A 17573-nucleotide genomic window follows, 5' to 3' on the forward strand; every position below is an offset into this window, starting at 1 on the left:
TCATCTGGCCTGATTGCATGCAATAGCATATCCACACACAAGGGGTTAGAAGTGTAGTGACCAGATAGTTTGAAATAAAAATGAAATTCTAAAATTTAACTGAGAGTACAACAAAAGGGGGAAAAAATATAGGCTATGAAAACACAGACAGAATTTACAAACGTCCTTTTCATTTCAAATGGATATTTTTGTTTTTATTATTAATTCATAACAATCACCAAAATTGACTTGAAATGGCATAATTGTGATAACGCGATTACACATTGAACAAGAAAAGGCAGAAACGCATGACAGGTAATGTTCGGATTACACTTAACGATTACAATTATACACAAACATAATAAACAATAGCTTAGAACAATTGATACAAAACAATGGGAATAATTGCAAAGAATAGTCCAGAGAAAAAAAAAAAATTGTTCATCTTTTTCAGGAAGCATTCAGGGTTATAATTAAGCCCAAGAATCAACATGAGATGGATGGTCTTAACTTGAACATATCCTCATCTCAAAATAAACAATACTTTTTATCAGTGGCATATGCATTGGTTCAATGACCCCAGTGCCACACCCTCTCCTTCCAAAAATAAAGAACACCACTTCACTGTTCTATTCCATTGATAGAAATTGCAGAAAATGAAGTTTCACTGAAAATTTAAACTTAATCCCAAGCAGTGAGACATTTTGCCACATTCCAAAATAATGCATTTATAGTAAAGATGGGCTGCAAATGAATCAAAACTTGACTTAATTTGGCACGAAAATGTAAAAAAGAACATTGAAATATATAATAAATGAGCCAAAACAATGGCCAACGATTGTTAATAGATACTTCTCATGTCATAACATGCTCCTGGCAAAACAATTACTTTTAGTTACTTTTATCAGATGAAACTTGGTTATATATTCAAGCTGATGAGATCTGTTGATATGAGATTTCTCTATGAAACAGCATGAAAAATCTCATCAAACGTAACTCAAAACTAGCTGCTTCTAATTAGAGAAAAAACAAATGTTAAGTAAATGAAGAATCGGTAATGAAAATGTGACTAATATTGACTCATTAGATGTAGTATTCACATATTAGAACTTATTACAAAGGCATCATTGACGACTTGTATCATTCAAACTTTCCTTCTCAAGTTGCTTTTTCCAAAAAGAAAGTGGAAAGTTTTGTCGCACAAAAGAAAACTTTGTTACATTTGCTTTTCGTAGATATAAACCAATGAATTTATATTTTTAATGAGATATACTATAAAATTTTTTTTTTTTTTAAATGGGAAAGATTATTTATTTCACCTAACAGTTTAACCCAACCAAGATAAAAAATGTCACCTTACCACCAAAGCTGAATTAATTAATCTCTTGTGGATCAATTCAGTGGGGAGATGAGAGAGAGTTAGTGAATTAAAAAGAGAAAATTGCAACATCTTTTTTAAGAAGACTTAAAATGTTCTCTACGTATCCAACATTTGTGTGTATTTCACCAACACAATATTTCCATCGACCTCATTTTGTCTTGGCAAAATAACCACTTAGTAAATCCCCAAAACCAAATCTCTCATTTTACAATTGGCAGCATCAGAATCAACATGAATTAAACAATAAAAATGATCACACTTACCTTAAACATTTACTTTCAATAACCTTTACATTAATTACCTTCAATGCCCAGAGTTTTTTCCCAGACAATTTCAAAATTGTCAAGCAATATTAAGGTGTATTTAAATCACAACAACAAATAAAGATAGCAAGCACCTGGCTGGAAGTTGTATGCAGTACACATTACACTCACAAACATGTAAAATGACTTAGAGAAAGTCTTGCTTGTGTGACAAGTTTACATCTTAATACAGCAAGGGTTACACTTTGTCATAGCATAGAGAAGACTCTATAACATGATTTTCATCTTGGCCCAAGAGAATTCAATATTTTGTAACAAGTATCTATCGGTTTAAGAATATTTCCACTAAGGTTTACACTAACATATGAGACACTTCATTGTCTCATTATAGAATATACAAATATCCTATTTCCACAAAAGATTTAGAATGAGTTTTGCAGAATCAATCCATCCGTGTTAAATGGAACATAGTAATTTGCATTTCTTTTGCATAAAACCATTTACAGGGGGAGAATTTAACAAGGTTTGTCAAATTACATGCTACTAAATCACCAGGGTGTGTTAATGTATTTCAAATGATTTTAAACAGAGATACTGGCTACAAATTAAAAAAAAAAAACAATCTTGAAATATAAGGACAGTACACTTATCCTGGAAACAGGATCTGTCGATAAATTTACAGTACAAGTAACATAAGAAAATGAGAATACAAAAGTACAAAGGATATGTTTAAAACATACTAGCAAAAAAGAAAAAGAAAAAAGAATGTAAAATCATGATCTAATCACAGAAGAGGGGAATGGTTTATTTTCTTTGATTTCCCTTATTTATGTTTTCCATTTTATGGTCTGAGAATTTCAAGGTTGGACATCATTTAAAATGAATTCATGGCAACAAAAAGTAAAAATATTGTTAGAGAATATGTCCTTCTAAAGGAAGAATAGTCTAAAAAAATATTCTGGGATATGGAATTAACTTGCCCTATGAGTAAAGTGTTTTACTCCCTTGAAACCTGATTTTGAAAGCAAATTCACAATTTATAATAAACATAGCTTTGCTGGAAATGTCGTCATAATTCAATGCTACATCATCCTGCTGTGATGGATAACAGCCGAGTCACAGCAAAAGAAAAATACAACATATAATTATGGTATGTCCTCGACTGTTTAAATCCACTGCTAACATTCCTGGTTGTTTTTATTATTTTGCAGAAATGAACCTTTAAGCAGCTTGAGGTCCATTAATTAAAGTGACTGAACTATAAAGGCTAACACACCCAATAGGTCAGTTCCTCAGGTGCAACACACAAACTCAAATGGAAAACGAGAGATTTTTATGGCCTCAAATGATACGTTTCATAACGTGTTTACAAATTTGTCAACGACAACTGGTGATGTACGTCATAGGATAACGTTCTGATCTTTATATGAAGTTAAAAGAACATATTTTGTTTTGAGTTATCTTAGAAAATTTGTTAAGCAATGGATTAATAGTAACATTTAGACTAGCCACTGAGGAAGCCAACTCTTCACATCATAAATTTACCCTTTAATCAAGGAGCTTTCCAGAGATTTAGCATAGTTGAATGCTGAATATCTTGAAAACTAGAAAAGCTATGGAAACATTACCAGCACTCTTTTTTACTTTTTTTTTTCTTGGAGTATGATATCCAGACTAACTAGCTGCCTAACTGCATCCTTCCATAGCTATTAAACTGACCATTTACAAAAGGCAAATCTCTGTAAGACATCAGAATTGAACACTAAGAGGAAGAAATGGAACAACTTTAGAAATCGAAGGTTTCGGTTTGAGGTTTTGAGAGGAAAAACAAGTTTCAGAGGACTTTTGTACAAGTCTTTATGTTATTTACTATCTTCATGAATGGATAAAATCAATTTTCATAACTTCATTCCAGAGTTTTCCATGTAATCAAACAAAATTATTTAACACATAACTTGTACATCAAGGAAATGTTAAATTATTTCAAATTTCAACAAAGGGTTAACTTTAACTCACTGGTAGATGGTTTTGCCCCCCCAAAAGTTTCTTAGTTTTGTCTACAACATGAATCACATCACATTCACAATGTATTAAGCATTCAAAACAGATGAGAGATTTCCAAAAAGGATGCATCTAAGCAGGCAATTTCAACTCTACTAACAACGGCATCGTCACAATGAGCATATGAATCTACTTTTATTTCTACGTTCTAACTATGATTACTGTGAACACATAACTAACTATATGCAGGACCAAACTTATCAAAGGCACTAAGGGTACAAAATTTCTACTGTTAAAGATATCTTCAGCTCTCTACTGTCACAAATTTCAGAACATCTAATTCTAACTATCTCTTTGTCTTAATATTTAAATACAAAAATATCAACATTTAGTGTTTTTTCTTTACTCTAGACAAAGTTTTTTAAGGTGAAAATTGGGTATATGAAATTTTTAAGAAAACTCCCTGTTAAGCACATTAATTATACTGTTGTGAAGGGTTGAGACGGATGAATATCTTTTTTATGCTAAGAAAGATGTTGGACTAAGTGACTGCTACTTGGACAACGTTCATAAGACATCAATTTTAACACTAGGCCTATAACTTACTCATTAATTTAACATGGTAGGCAATGCTTCATATCTTCTGTATGTTTAATGTTTATCTGTAAAGCTTTCCAAAATTACTGACTGGTCAAGACATTTAACGTAACGTCTAACACTGTCAGGACTCTATATTATGTTTACTAAATTACAATGTTAACTACCAAACAATGTAATTGACATATTTTCCATTTAAATCTAAGAAAAAACCACAATAGAACAATTTGTTTTATATATCCGTCTTTACTTCACAATCTTTTCCCCACACCCTTGCCATTTTACTGTTTCTCTTAATATCATTGACATATCTAAAAACACTTTCCATTCTACAGTCAATTACCCTATAGATTTAATCTAAGGGTAAGGTGACAAAAAGTCCTCTTTCCTTGGGGACAGTCCCCGGTTCTTATGTACCATACCAGCATCTAAACCATCCCTGGAATTGTTCCCCGATTACAAGTATCCTAGGAGCTATTCGAGGTTTGGTAAAATGGCTGTGAATAAATATCAAACGGGACAAAATTCTTGTTTTCTGGATGATATCCACAGCTTGGGCATTTGACAATCATCCTAAAAACATAACACCAACAAATACAGAGGAATCCTCAAAATTCCACCCGGCCTTCCAAATGTACTGTGCAAACCCCTGGCTGTAACATGAGGTGTGGGGGGGGGGGATATCAACATCCATATTATGTGCTCAGATATCCTGCAAAATAATATGGTCACCAATACCTTAGAGAAGTCAATTGCCAACATTTTCATCACAATCAATATTTTACATTGACTTATCATTCTTAGCTCAATCAAGGTGGAGAAAAATTTTCACATTAAGTACATTTGCCTCGAAAAAGAATAAACCATCATCAGAGAGAAAAATTCCAACTAACAGAATATATATTCAGTTTCATATTTAATGTACTAGTTGCTCAACAGACCTATTTTTAATATACTAGTTGCTCAACAGACCTATTTTTTTTCTTCTAAAGAGTGCAATACATATCTTCAATCTTTCCCAGTTCCATTGGATTCTCCTTATTGTTAGTTAACTGAACATTTAACTTGAATCTTTACATATTAATTACTTTTATTAATTAAACAATTTCATATACAACTCACAACCATTCAAGACATAAAAACTAAACACCTTTAGTGTTCATTTAAATTATCAGCTTGGTGGGCAGTTTAACTTTACCGTTAAAATCAAACCCTTTCCCTCCATAACGGCAAGTCCCGAAAAGAAAAATTTGAAGCAAGAAAAAAATAAAAATAAATAAAAGAAACTATTTAACATTCATTAACAATACCTCACAGGAATTGTATGTGGAATGAACATTACTGAACAATATGAAGTATGTCATGATAACATATCACTAAACAACTTTTTTGCAAGTTACCCTTGGTTTTGACAAAGTTTAGCAAATTTTCAAGCTGTGCTGGGTTTGATCAACCTTGAGATGATAACAATCTGGCAAAAGTCATGCGAGAATCAAACATGCTAATATCTCTCAAAATGACAAATCTCAACTTTACTGACCTTATGAGCTATGATATATAAAAACTAGAAATGTTACACAGAAAACTCTGGAGACCCAGTCATGCCGGGGGGAGGCACAAGGGGTGTGCCACCACCTGTGCCCACTCAAACCACCCCACATTTGTACCACAATCGTGTGTACAAACCCTTCACAATTTATAAGACATGAGTATTGTGTCCCTCCTTAAATTTTTGGTGCCTTTCCATGACTTTTTGGTGGCACTCAGAATTCCTGGCCTTAGAGGCCAGGTATTCTGGTTAATAATTTTAACAAGGTATCTAATGAAAATCTTGTCCTTTATGGAATCCATTTCATCTGGAACGAGGAATGTAGTAGACAGACCGGACAAAAGAAAAAAAAATCTGCTATGCAAATCAAAAGTAAGAATGTTTTGGTCAATTTTGAAGATACTGGGAACGTTTTCGATGGGTTTTCCATCATTTGTTTGGAAGATATGCTTATGGCCATGGACCAAAAGCGACACTCAATAGGAAAGGAAAATGTTAAGATGTCATAGAGGGAGAACAAACACAAACAGTGCAGCATACAGTAGGATGAACTGCCTTTCACTTTTTACAATTGGAAGGAAGACAAAGTTAAGTCTTCTTGCTTTATTCCTTCCCTTCTTAAAGTAAGTATATCGTCTTCTTCAGGCGATCAGAACAGGTCTAAAATATCAGTCCAGAGTCTACATTTTCCAGACTCCTCACCCACACCCCCCCTTATTCTGCTATTCCTCGCCCCTACCCACACCCCTCATACTGCTAACTATAAATTCCAGTCTTGTTGATATGGGCAAGTCCAACCACAAAGGAAGTACATTATAATGTTCTCTCTTTTTACCATGGCATTGCGCATTAAAAAAAAAAAAACGTAAATGTCCCTCACTTCTTAGAATTTGAAAAATCTTTACGTGAACATTGCTGTGCAAGGTACTGTATTTTGTGCGGCAAATGGAGCTCATATTTCGGAGCATTTCGTCGGTGAAATTTGACATAGTCAATAGCACACAGGGTTGATTTGTAGGAAAAGTTCGGTGGTCACCAACCGGATGGGAACTGGGCACTCCTTTATGATTGCCTTGAGAGCAAAATTGGTTTTCCAATTAGATCAAATACTTATATATATATTCTATTATTTTGCCAATTACAACAAAATTGAAGTTGTATAATTTCAATACCCTGGTAATACAAAACAACATGCAAAGAAATAAGGCAAATTAATCCTCCCCCCCCCCCAAAAAAAAAAAAAATGCAGTGAGTTGGTGGAATTCAAACCTAAATTTTAACAATTATTTAGGGAACCAGGTGCTGTGACATTGTAAATAAAAAATACCATACATACTTCACTATAAATGAATTGTATGTATTTATTTTTGTTTCCATGGGTACAGCTGGTCACATTCAGAAAATTTACATCTCAACAAATTTAATATGTAACTAAAAAAGACACCGATAGATCTAAGATCTTCAGGATTTCTACCCCACAAACCACTACCAGCCCCACCCTCCTCCACTCTCACCCCCCCTTTACTAAATCAACAAATGTATTTAATGATTATATTAATAGTGCCCATTGTTCCCTGTCCAACATAAAATGTACATTCATAATATTTATAACCAAATTGAAGTACTAAATCTGCCAAATCACTTCCACCCCCCTCTCCACTGCTACCCCATACCCCCCCATCTTATCCTTTCAGCATGCTACTAACCTACCATAAATGCCCATCAACACACAATGCCGCGACAAAAGCTCTAACCATTGCAAAAATTAATTTCTTCCATTTTTATTCTTCCTTCTTTTCCTCCTCTGCTTCATCCTCCTTCTGCTCTTCGGATGGTTTCTCTTCCTCTGCCACCTTCTCTTCAGTCTCCTGAGATGGTTTTGCATCACCGCCACCTGCCTCTTCATCTTTCTTCTCCTCTGGTTTATCTCCATCTTCCTTCTTCTCGTCTGTCTTATCTCCATCTGCACCTTTCTCCTCCTCTTTCGCACCTTCTTCCTCCTTCTTGTCGCCTTCCTCTTCGGCCGGCTTCGGCTCCGGTTCGGGTTCCGGTTCTTTCGGTTTTATGCTCTCGAGGGTCTCCCCGACATCTGCCAGCAGGGTGTCATCCAGATGTTCCTGTAGTAAACCCAAGCTGTAGATCCACAGCTGTTTCTGCTGTTCTTCATTTCTAAAACGAAAGATCATGTTTAACAGGGTTAAAGATTGCTCGTAACTTAACAATCTACTAGGATTCCCGCAAGTTACTGGTTCGGGGATCTACGAGCGATGATACTTTATACTTGTCTCCTACCCTCCTCTTTTACCTTACCGGCTAAACTGGTGACAATTTTTGCACTGCGCCCCCCAACTCACCTGAGACTCCGCCCCAAACACATCCGAGACTCCCCCCCCCCCCCCCCCCCCCCAACACATCTGAAACTTCGCCCACTCATTCTTCCTTCTGAATACATACCCCTTCAGAACAACCAACTGCCACGTTAACAGGTTAAGGAAATGAGGATGAGTGCACAAGAAAACTGGAGATAGGTTCGGGAGGTACATCAGTGGTAGCCAACCAATATGGATCTCAGGGTAACACCTTCAATCTCAATGTGTTAAAGAATCACACAGCATTTACAACAAAATGCATTTTTGAAAGTTTGGCAGAATGGCAAATTTGGCTTCAGTATACAGGACTGCAAGCATCTACTTCATTTATAATTTCATGTGGTCATAAAGAACGTAGAATGGGTATTTCTTTTTTTTCCTTTACAGGGAAGTCTCATGGACCACACAGATAACCCTAACACAGATGCTTACAAAACCTTTAGGGTCCCTTGGTTTACAGAAATATGAATTAAAACTTGCATACAGTATCTCTGTAACTTCTGAATTCCAGCCCTACATTTCTACATTCTACATTTCTCTACTGAAGCAGATTTTTTGTCTGTTTGTAAGGCAATGCCTCCCTAATTCTACATGTAACTTGAACACAAAACCTGTTATTATAGAATGACTTTAGAGTACATGATTAACAGTTGTAGACAGTTTTAAAACAAAAACTTATATCACTCCAAGCTGAAAAGTCTTACGCTATTTGGGAGATACGAACACTCATCTTCCTTCACATAAAAGACCGAAGGATCCAGTCTAAATAAGGCATCATGGAGCCACTTTGGGTTTCACATTTTCATGTTTTTATTATAAAATCACCATATTTATTGTTTGTAATGTAGATGGGGTTTTGTGTCAACATTCTACTCGATACAATGAAATAAAAAACAAAGCAAAAAGTAGAAAGGTTTTCGGATCCCAGCGGCAGTACATGACATCGCATACTACCAAAAAATGACAGTCACCATTCATGACTTTCAAGCTAGCATAATAACTACCAAATATAACAAGAACTTTCTTTATCTGTTTTTGGTGGAGTTGTTCCACAAGAAAAAACCTTGATCATATCGAGGATGGTAAGGTTTGTGCCTTCTTTCATTGCCAGACACACATCGGCAGCTATAACTTGGCAGAGACGTTCTTTAGAGTGCATAAATGCCGTGCATGATCGTTTAGTAATTCGTAACTATCAAAGGTACCACTGAATTAATCATTCGGACAATTTCAGCATGAAGTAAACACTGCAAACAGGTTTCTAGGAAAGTAAGTCCCAGCAGGCCAAACAAGGAGATGAAACAACCCCTTTAAAACTCTGCAATGATGTACTGACACTGACACTTTTTGACCTTCGCTTTCTTCATTTTTTATCACTTTTCTTTATGTTTTTAATTTTTGTTCCTTAGCGATTATTCTATCTCACCGAGCTGTGGCGCTGGGCTGTACGGGCTTGCAGCTGGAGAAGTAGAGTGGACCCTTGCCGTGGAACTGTTCATCCAACGCAGCTGACAACGTGGTCGCTGCTCCGTCATCAGAAGTTCTCCCAAATCCTGGAATGAGGTTAAAATAGATGTTTTTTCAAGTTATTTTCAAGATTTGTATCTTTCCATCAAGCACAATGGTTTATGGAATGCAGAGGTCAGAAACTCTGAATAATAATAATAATAATTAACAGTTCTTATATAGCGCAACTAACAATAAAGTCTTGCCGCGCTGTACTTAACCCTGGTCTTTGGTAACTTGTCACACCTACACACCAAAGTGTGCACAATTCAAACAATCTCTCCTGGGGCACCACAGTTCACCACAGCTATGTGTCCCCTGGGGGACTTCCCATAGGGTGCAGCCACAAACCGACCCAACTATATTTACAAGTCACTTCGCAAGTCCCCATTTATACACCTGGGTGAAGAACTATTCAAACATCTACAAGGCTGATTTTGAAGCAATTTTTTTGTGTCATCTGAGCGAGCACTTGTCCTTTGATTTGGGTACTCGGGTTCTACGAATGAGTCAATAGTCTGAAAAAGAATCGAGTGCACCCTTAAACAGTGCCAATGGATTGGGTATGTGCGTATATTTTTCATCAAAATATCGTAGCTAAAAAGGCCACACATTATATTATTGTGAAACAAAATAAACTTCATGAAGAGCATTGCAAAGCTAAATGACTTTTGTTACTAAACTGGGCATTTGCAAATTATAGAACTGAAGTTTCCAAAAACTTATTAAATTTAATGAATGTTCTCTTTTGTTGTTGGTAGAGAAACAGTGAAGATTAATTAAGTTGAGAAAAAACTGACCTTTATGTAATAATGTGGCTGCTTTATACAAGCCAGAGTATCCCTTGGAGAAACCTGTGTCCACTACGCCTGGGTGAACCGAGAACACATCGATTCCTGTGTCCTTGATTTTGGAATGCAAACTGAATGTGTTCATGATCTATGAAAAACAAGCCCAAAAAAAATGCAGTTTCCATGGCAACTGAAGCTTTCCAAATTAAATGGCAAGAATTTTTTTTTTTTTTTATAGTTTCAAAATATATTTCCTGTCTATTTCCAGTTTTTGAACCTACTCAATATTATCCCAAATTTTATACCAAAATTCTGATAAGAAAATGAAGATATATAGTGTGGAAAGGTGCAGATTTTTAACAACTCTACTACTGAAACAGAAATTTTCCAATTTTCTGCAAACATGGCAGTGGGTTACTACCATTCAGTAACTGTATTTTCTTTCACTGTTCTTTAAGTGAATCTCAATTGGGAAAAAGGTGAAGGGTGGAAGGGAGTAGGGGCAGAGTGGGAAGGGTAGGGTAAATTGGACAGGGGAGAGAGAGGATAGCAAAGATGTGTAAAAGGTAGGGTAGAATGAGGGTGGGGAGAGGGAGGGGTTGACGGGGCTCGTATTTTTTTCCCAGGACGAAGGTGGGCATCGGCCAATCAAATCCCTGGATTCCAAACATGTGACGCTTTTTCAAAAAACATGTTCTGAATCTTTTTTCCTAGTTTTGACCCCAGATTATGAACGACAATCCTTCATTTTCATAGAAACTGGATCCATAACCCACTTTCTAAACCCTAACTCTGATTTCAAACGAATTTGTAAGTTCCTGAAAAAACCTGAAACCCTTATTCGTCCTAGGAATAAAAATTAGGCTGACGGGGCAGTCAGGTTTGGACAAACATAAAACCCTGTCCTACCTGGAATAGCTTTGAGTTACCATAAGCCTTGCCTTGGCTGTAACTCTTCTGAGACTGAATGTTGTCAAGGTTAACCCCGTCGCCTCGCTTGTGACCAGATGAAGAGACGTTAATAATTTTGGAGTTTGGTGCACTGGCCTTGAGTACGGGCAAGAGGTGCAATGTCAACAGGAAGTGAGACAAGTAGTTTATCTGGAAGGTACTCTCCAGGCCGTCATTGGTCAAAACTAAAAAAGCAAGAAATAACATGTTAAATTTATCAAAATAATACCTCTTGCAAGTTTGATTTTCAAGATGGAAATACCTCTGGATATAGAGAATCACTTGCTATTTGTGTAAATATCAACTACTACAGGTTTATATGTCACTGAGATTCTTGTGCTTACGACCTTCAAAGGATGATCTTCTAAGATGCTCCTAGGCCAGGGGTGGGCAACCTTTTTGAATGAATGGGCCAGATATAAGGTGTGAAAAATTGACTGGGCTGCACCTAACCAACGACCTGCTGTTGATTTCAAACCTTTGATTTCGAGGACTTTCAAGCAATAGGTGTGTGTACTTAATCTGCATTCACAAAAATATAATGTCAACACAGTACAGTTGATAATTAATGATGATAATAGGCCTACCTGAGAGCATCATTAGTGCCGATAAATTCTAAGCAACTAGCTCTTTTTTGTGATGATGTAAAATAGATCGATTGTTTTTGTTTTTCCTTGAGACATCTCACAAGACCAAGACACCCCCCACCCTGCTAGATATTTTGCTCCAAACGAATTTTGATTAGCAAGAATTAATTTAGGCCTTCCAATTCCATTCCAAAATTGCCAGTGTATAATATTAATCAAATTACATAATTAAATGAAATTTCAGTGTATTCCACCTCTCTTTTTGTCACTTTTTGAAGTGAAAACCTGACCGTGGATTGAAGTATGAAATTGTTATCTGAAAAGTTTCCAGATTGCTCTAGACAAGGTAGAGCCAGAGTGCAGTTGTTGTGGGGAGACCGGTAAGTGAGTAAGTTAAGTAAATATTACAAATTCGATGCAAAACTGTGGCTGAATGCATTCACAATTACTCCCTAGTTGGAATCCTCCAGGTTCCTGGAAATATTTTTACCTGTCAAAAATCTGTCAATTAATGGTGATGAGTTAAGTTTGACATGGACTGACCTTTTTTATGGGGGGGGGGGCGAGTGGGGGGTTAGTGAAGAAGGAAATGGGGTTTGTTTCTGTTATTGCTTTTTCTTTTCTCTTGTTTTTTTCATTGGTTTTGAAACTTCAATTGTAACAGGGTTTTAATTTTTCAGAATGTCAGGGTAAAAAGCCATCCTTCAAATGAAGGGGTCAGGGAGATGCAGGAATGGAAAGGACAATGGGGATGGCTGGACTCATAATCCTCTTATTATTCATATCAAGATGAGAAAGTAAAGAGAATTTTTACTAAAAGGGCATCCTCAATCTGCATACATGTGGATAGGATAATTTTTCAATGCGTTTTTTGACTTAAATTCACTTAGGTCCCTTGGATTCATTTCACAATTCTTTTTTTATTTTGGTCGGCATTTTTAACAATCAATAGAGTATTACTCCACGTAAGACTGAGATATGATGGATCCCTAAGACATCCTCCTGTGGTATTTGTTTCACCAAATGAGGGTTTAAAGGGTGTGAAGACTCGCGCAAAAAGAAACGTCTAATGCCGGTAATCTGACCTAGTTTCGAATGAGGTGTAACAGAAGTGTTAGACACCACCATCGATCCCAGAAAATACACACACACAGCTTGCTACCATTGGTAATTAGGCATTAGCGTACAGTCAGTACATACAGCTGCGGTCAATACCCACAGCACAGAATACAAACGATACAGCGATGGCCTTCTCAGGTCCAGCTAAATATAACAATTAAGGTATCACGTTTCATTACTGTCTGCATTTTGGATCGACACGAACAAAATGTCACTTGCAAGCAACAGAAAGTTAACTTTCTCAGATGGGCGCACGCGGTTTGGGGCGAGTCTTCAGTGCCTTTAATGAAAAGGACAGTTATTATGATTCTAATCAATTCTCAATGTTTCAAGGCCAAATCCTTCATATTGGTATATACCCCATGTCAAACGACCGATTGCAAAATTTCACAAGTTTCCAAATTTCGCTTTTTCAGGTGGCCGCACGCGGTTTGGGGCGAGTCTTCAATGCCTTTAATGAAAAGGACAGTTATTATTGATTCTAATCAATTCTCATTGTCTCAAGGCCAAATCCTTCATATTGGTATAAACCCCATGTCAAACGATCCATTGGAAAATTTGTGTCGTTCCGAATTTCGCTTTATTATTTGCGAGGGAAATTGATGAAAACATCTACCTCATTTATAGCTTTATAGGGACTTTGGTATGAAAAAAGAAAGAAAAAAAACAGTCATAAAATTTATCAAAGCTTATTCGAAGTAATAAAACTTACCTTTTGCGGGAGCAATTAATCCACCATTGCAGATCAAGACATTTAAAGGTAATCCGCTCTCTTTGTACTGTTTGACAAATTCAAGAACAGATTTGAACGATGCCAAGTCTAATGGCATAAACTGGAGCTTGAGTTCTGGAATTTCTTCTTCTGGTTCGGGCTATTAAAAAAAAATGAAATCGTTCATAAACCCCATAAATTGTAAAATTTTTAGAACAATTAGAGGGTTTTGACAGCAATATATTTTGGATCAAGGAAAAATACTATAGAGTTGCATATCATTGAAGAAAAAAAAAATTATATAGCATGAGCCAACTCCCCACGTTAACTCCATTGATGTTGAACATTGCAGCATATATGAGTAAACTTACTGAACGTTGTGGAACAATCTATAATCGACAAATCAAAAGTGATGGCAGCATAACTTACTATTTGTTTATTTTTTTCCAAAGAACAATGAACTTCATAAATAGTAACTATTTCAGATGTTTTTATGAATAATAACAGTTGTTTTTCTGATATTTTATACGCCCCTAGACTTAGATCTGATAATCCAAAACTTTTGACCGAGTGAATAGCATGGGCACCGACCGCACAAACCAAAAGGCACACAGTCGTATTTTTGTGGCAATACTTGGTCGCATTTTTCAGCGAAATGTTAGCATTTTTCTGGAAAGATGCATGCCATGAAAGGAGAAGGCAGTCAAGGATGCATATTTTAACAAATCCTGAACCTATTAGCTCCTCTGGTCCTAAAATAAGCTCTTACCCTAAATTATTATTCAAACAAAAGCTCTGCTAACTTGCTATATCATCAGGTGATGCTAATTCTAACATTTGTCATGAGTTTTCTTTGAAGACTAGGCTAGTCACAGAAGCACAAAATCTCTAAGGAAAGTGCATTTAAGGACTAAAACCCCCCCCCAAAACTCCCTGGTTTTGGGTATTTACATGCGGGGATACTTACCTGTCTAAACTCTACTATTGCACTTTCTCATATACTATACCTACAGTAACCCTACTAAATGGTATTATTTTAGCACTACCCTCCTCCCTCATACCTTGACCCTTCTCTGGGTCATAGTCCATCACCCCCTCCTCTTTATGGATCTAACATTCACAAAGTATAGAAGCATATCCTTTTGATAATCTTGTCTCATTTGGAAATCCTACTTTTTGGGAGAATGTTTCTCTGGAGTGTGTTTTGGAATTATTGTTTTGGAGAACTCTCTCAATGCGCTTTCTGAGCACTGCGTAACCATCCTTTGACCTTTTCACATGTTTTTTCAATTGTAGGCTAGGGTTCATGGGAAGGTGCAATAGTAGAGTGTGGACAGGTAAGAGAGGAGCACAGTAAATGTAGATCAGTAAATATTCCTAAACTTACAGAACTTTCTTGAGGTACCTACAGAAATGCCTTATTAAGGTGTGAGTAGAATTGGAAGAAAAAGAACATTGACCCCCAGGGGTGAAAGGGGATCCAGGTTGAAGATAGTATCTACTGGTATAAGCTGGTGGATCGGGATGTAGATGGATAGGAGACACAATAGAAATGGAGGAGTTAATTCGGGGGTAGGCACCATCTGCTACGAAAAGTGTCATCTAGGCACTATGCTAAGTTTCAAGGTTTTTGAAACTAGCGGAACTTCTACGGTATCAAGTATATGTTGCTAAGAAAACTGGCAATACATCTTGAAATTAATTATGCATACACATGCATGGTTGGCAGGAGGTATTCAGTGGAAAAACCCATCTAGCTAACTTTAGAAACCAGAAATTGGGAGAAGGGGTCATATTCCATCAACTAAGGGTCCAATTTTTGTGACATTTATGTTTCCTGTATAGCACACAGAATAACTGGGTTAGGTTAATGTTTGCTTTTGGACAAACAAACAGTATTTTCTGAAGGCAAGAAAGTGATGAGATGGGGAAGAGAAAGTTTATACTATTGTGCTCGAACAATAACTTGTTACACATTTTAATGAAAGCAACTAGAACTCTATTTAATAATGCAAAATACTTATTGATCCTGGAGTGTCAATTTGGATAACTTTTGTAACGCTCTTTATCGTTAATGTGAAATAATATAAAAGACTTATTGATCCTGGAGTGTAATTTTGATAACTTTTGTAACATTTTTAACGTTCATTATTATCTTAATCTCATAAACTTTTAAATGTCTTAACCTGTATTTTTGATGTTCTGTATATTGTTATATTTTCATCCTATTTATAAATTTCTCTGTAAATTTATACTGGAATAAAGAAATGAAATGTCCATACCTCTGCCTCTGCAGGGGCATCTCCATCCTCCTTGGCTCCTCCCTCAGCAGCAGCAGCAGAGGCAGCAGCTGGCTCCTCCTTTTCTCCTCCTTCTGCTGGTTTCTCCTCCTCCTTCTCCTCTGCTGGCTTATCTTCTCCTTCATCAGCCTTCTTCTCTTCTTCCTCTGCAGGTTTCTCTGTTTCTTCTGCTGCTGCTGGTTTTTCCTCTTCTTCGGCTGGCTTCTCTCCATCTTCCTTGGGTTTCTCTTCCTCGGTTTTATCGCCAGTCTCTTCTGCCTTCTCTGCGCCGTCTTCTTTCTTCTCTTCTGCGGCGGCCTGTAAAATTTTGAATTTTTTTTGAAATCTTGAAATGTTAATATTGCAACTTACGTCAGATATTTGCATCAAATGTACAGAAGATGGATTCAAGTCAATATGTTGTACTATTTATATCACAAAAATGTATGATGACACCCCCCCACAAAAAAAAATTCTGAACTTCCCCTCTCTCATTCCTCCTGCCCTTGATCAAGAAATAAAGAACAAAATAAAATGAATTCTATTTCAAAAATTTCATGCAGTTTCTCTGTCGAATTATACCAAGTATAAAAATAAGGAATGCCACTATACTGCCCAAAACTACATTGGTTTGGGATTTACGAGCAGTGCTAAGACGTTCCAGTGTGTAGGTAGTTAGGTACATGGGAAAGTGCACATGTGGAGTGGGAGACAGGTAAGAGAGGAGCGAAGTAAATAGGCCAGACTGATTTGTACTGCTTGGCAGTAAGACACCGTGTCAAAATCAAAATGCTGAATGACTCTGCAACCATGCTGGGCAGGACATCATTTCTTCTGTGCTCTGTAGTTTCACACAATCGAACTGCTGATCTGTTAAGATAATCTCTATGTTTGTTTTCGATATATCGAGTCAGCCTTGTTTGCGGGGGATTTTGCAGCTGCTGTATCTTTTGACAACATTGCCTCCAGTTACCGATTATGTCTTATCGTTCACAAATAACACTATATTACATATTATCAAATTACATTAAAGGCAAACTTGAGCACAGAGCCACTGTCTCGCTCGGTATACTGTGAAAGAAATTCATACCGCTCATAAAATGGACCAAATAATCTGCAGTTCAGCTGAATCGGGTATCATGACGACTTTTCATCCAAAGTTGCATTTGATTAATATGCAAATGAGGCTGTGCCAAGGTATCAGCCAGTCGCGACAATTTTTTTTCCTTTTAGAACTTATAAATGCTGGTACTATGCCTAATCTCTTTATGCAATGCTTTCATGTTATATGCATCTAGGCGATCCTATTGACAGTATAAGAACATTTCCCAACCTTAATCTTACAGATATACGGTATACAGGATATTTTTCATAACTGCTCATACTGTCAGTAAAAAAAGGTTTGCAACATGGCATGACCAAATCATAAAGAATTTGTCTCAACTGGGTGCTACAATATTGTCCTACTATATATGTCTATGCATTGATC

At 36.5% G+C, this 17573-nt stretch overlaps 1 protein-coding gene across 1 annotated transcript in view; it reads right to left on the reverse strand.

The window, feature by feature from the left end:
* Nucleotides 1-5211: 5211 nt before the first annotated feature.
* Nucleotides 5212-17573, reverse strand: part of LOC139966418 (uncharacterized) — a 31562-nt gene continuing 19200 nt past the window's right edge. Inside the window, exons 5-10 of the mRNA XM_071969394.1 lie at nt 16088-16402; nt 13806-13965; nt 11346-11572; nt 10446-10584; nt 9566-9692; nt 5212-7939 (exon numbers count right to left, since the gene is read on the reverse strand). Of these exons, the coding sequence (XP_071825495.1) occupies nt 7552-7939; nt 9566-9692; nt 10446-10584; nt 11346-11572; nt 13806-13965; nt 16088-16402 (1356 nt within the window). The 3' untranslated portion in view covers nt 5212-7551. The remainder of the gene's footprint in view (nt 7940-9565; nt 9693-10445; nt 10585-11345; nt 11573-13805; nt 13966-16087; nt 16403-17573) is intronic.

This window comes from Apostichopus japonicus, chromosome 1 (genome assembly GCF_037975245.1).
Source record: "Apostichopus japonicus isolate 1M-3 chromosome 1, ASM3797524v1, whole genome shotgun sequence".
Lineage (NCBI taxonomy): Eukaryota > Metazoa > Echinodermata > Holothuroidea > Aspidochirotida > Stichopodidae > Apostichopus > Apostichopus japonicus.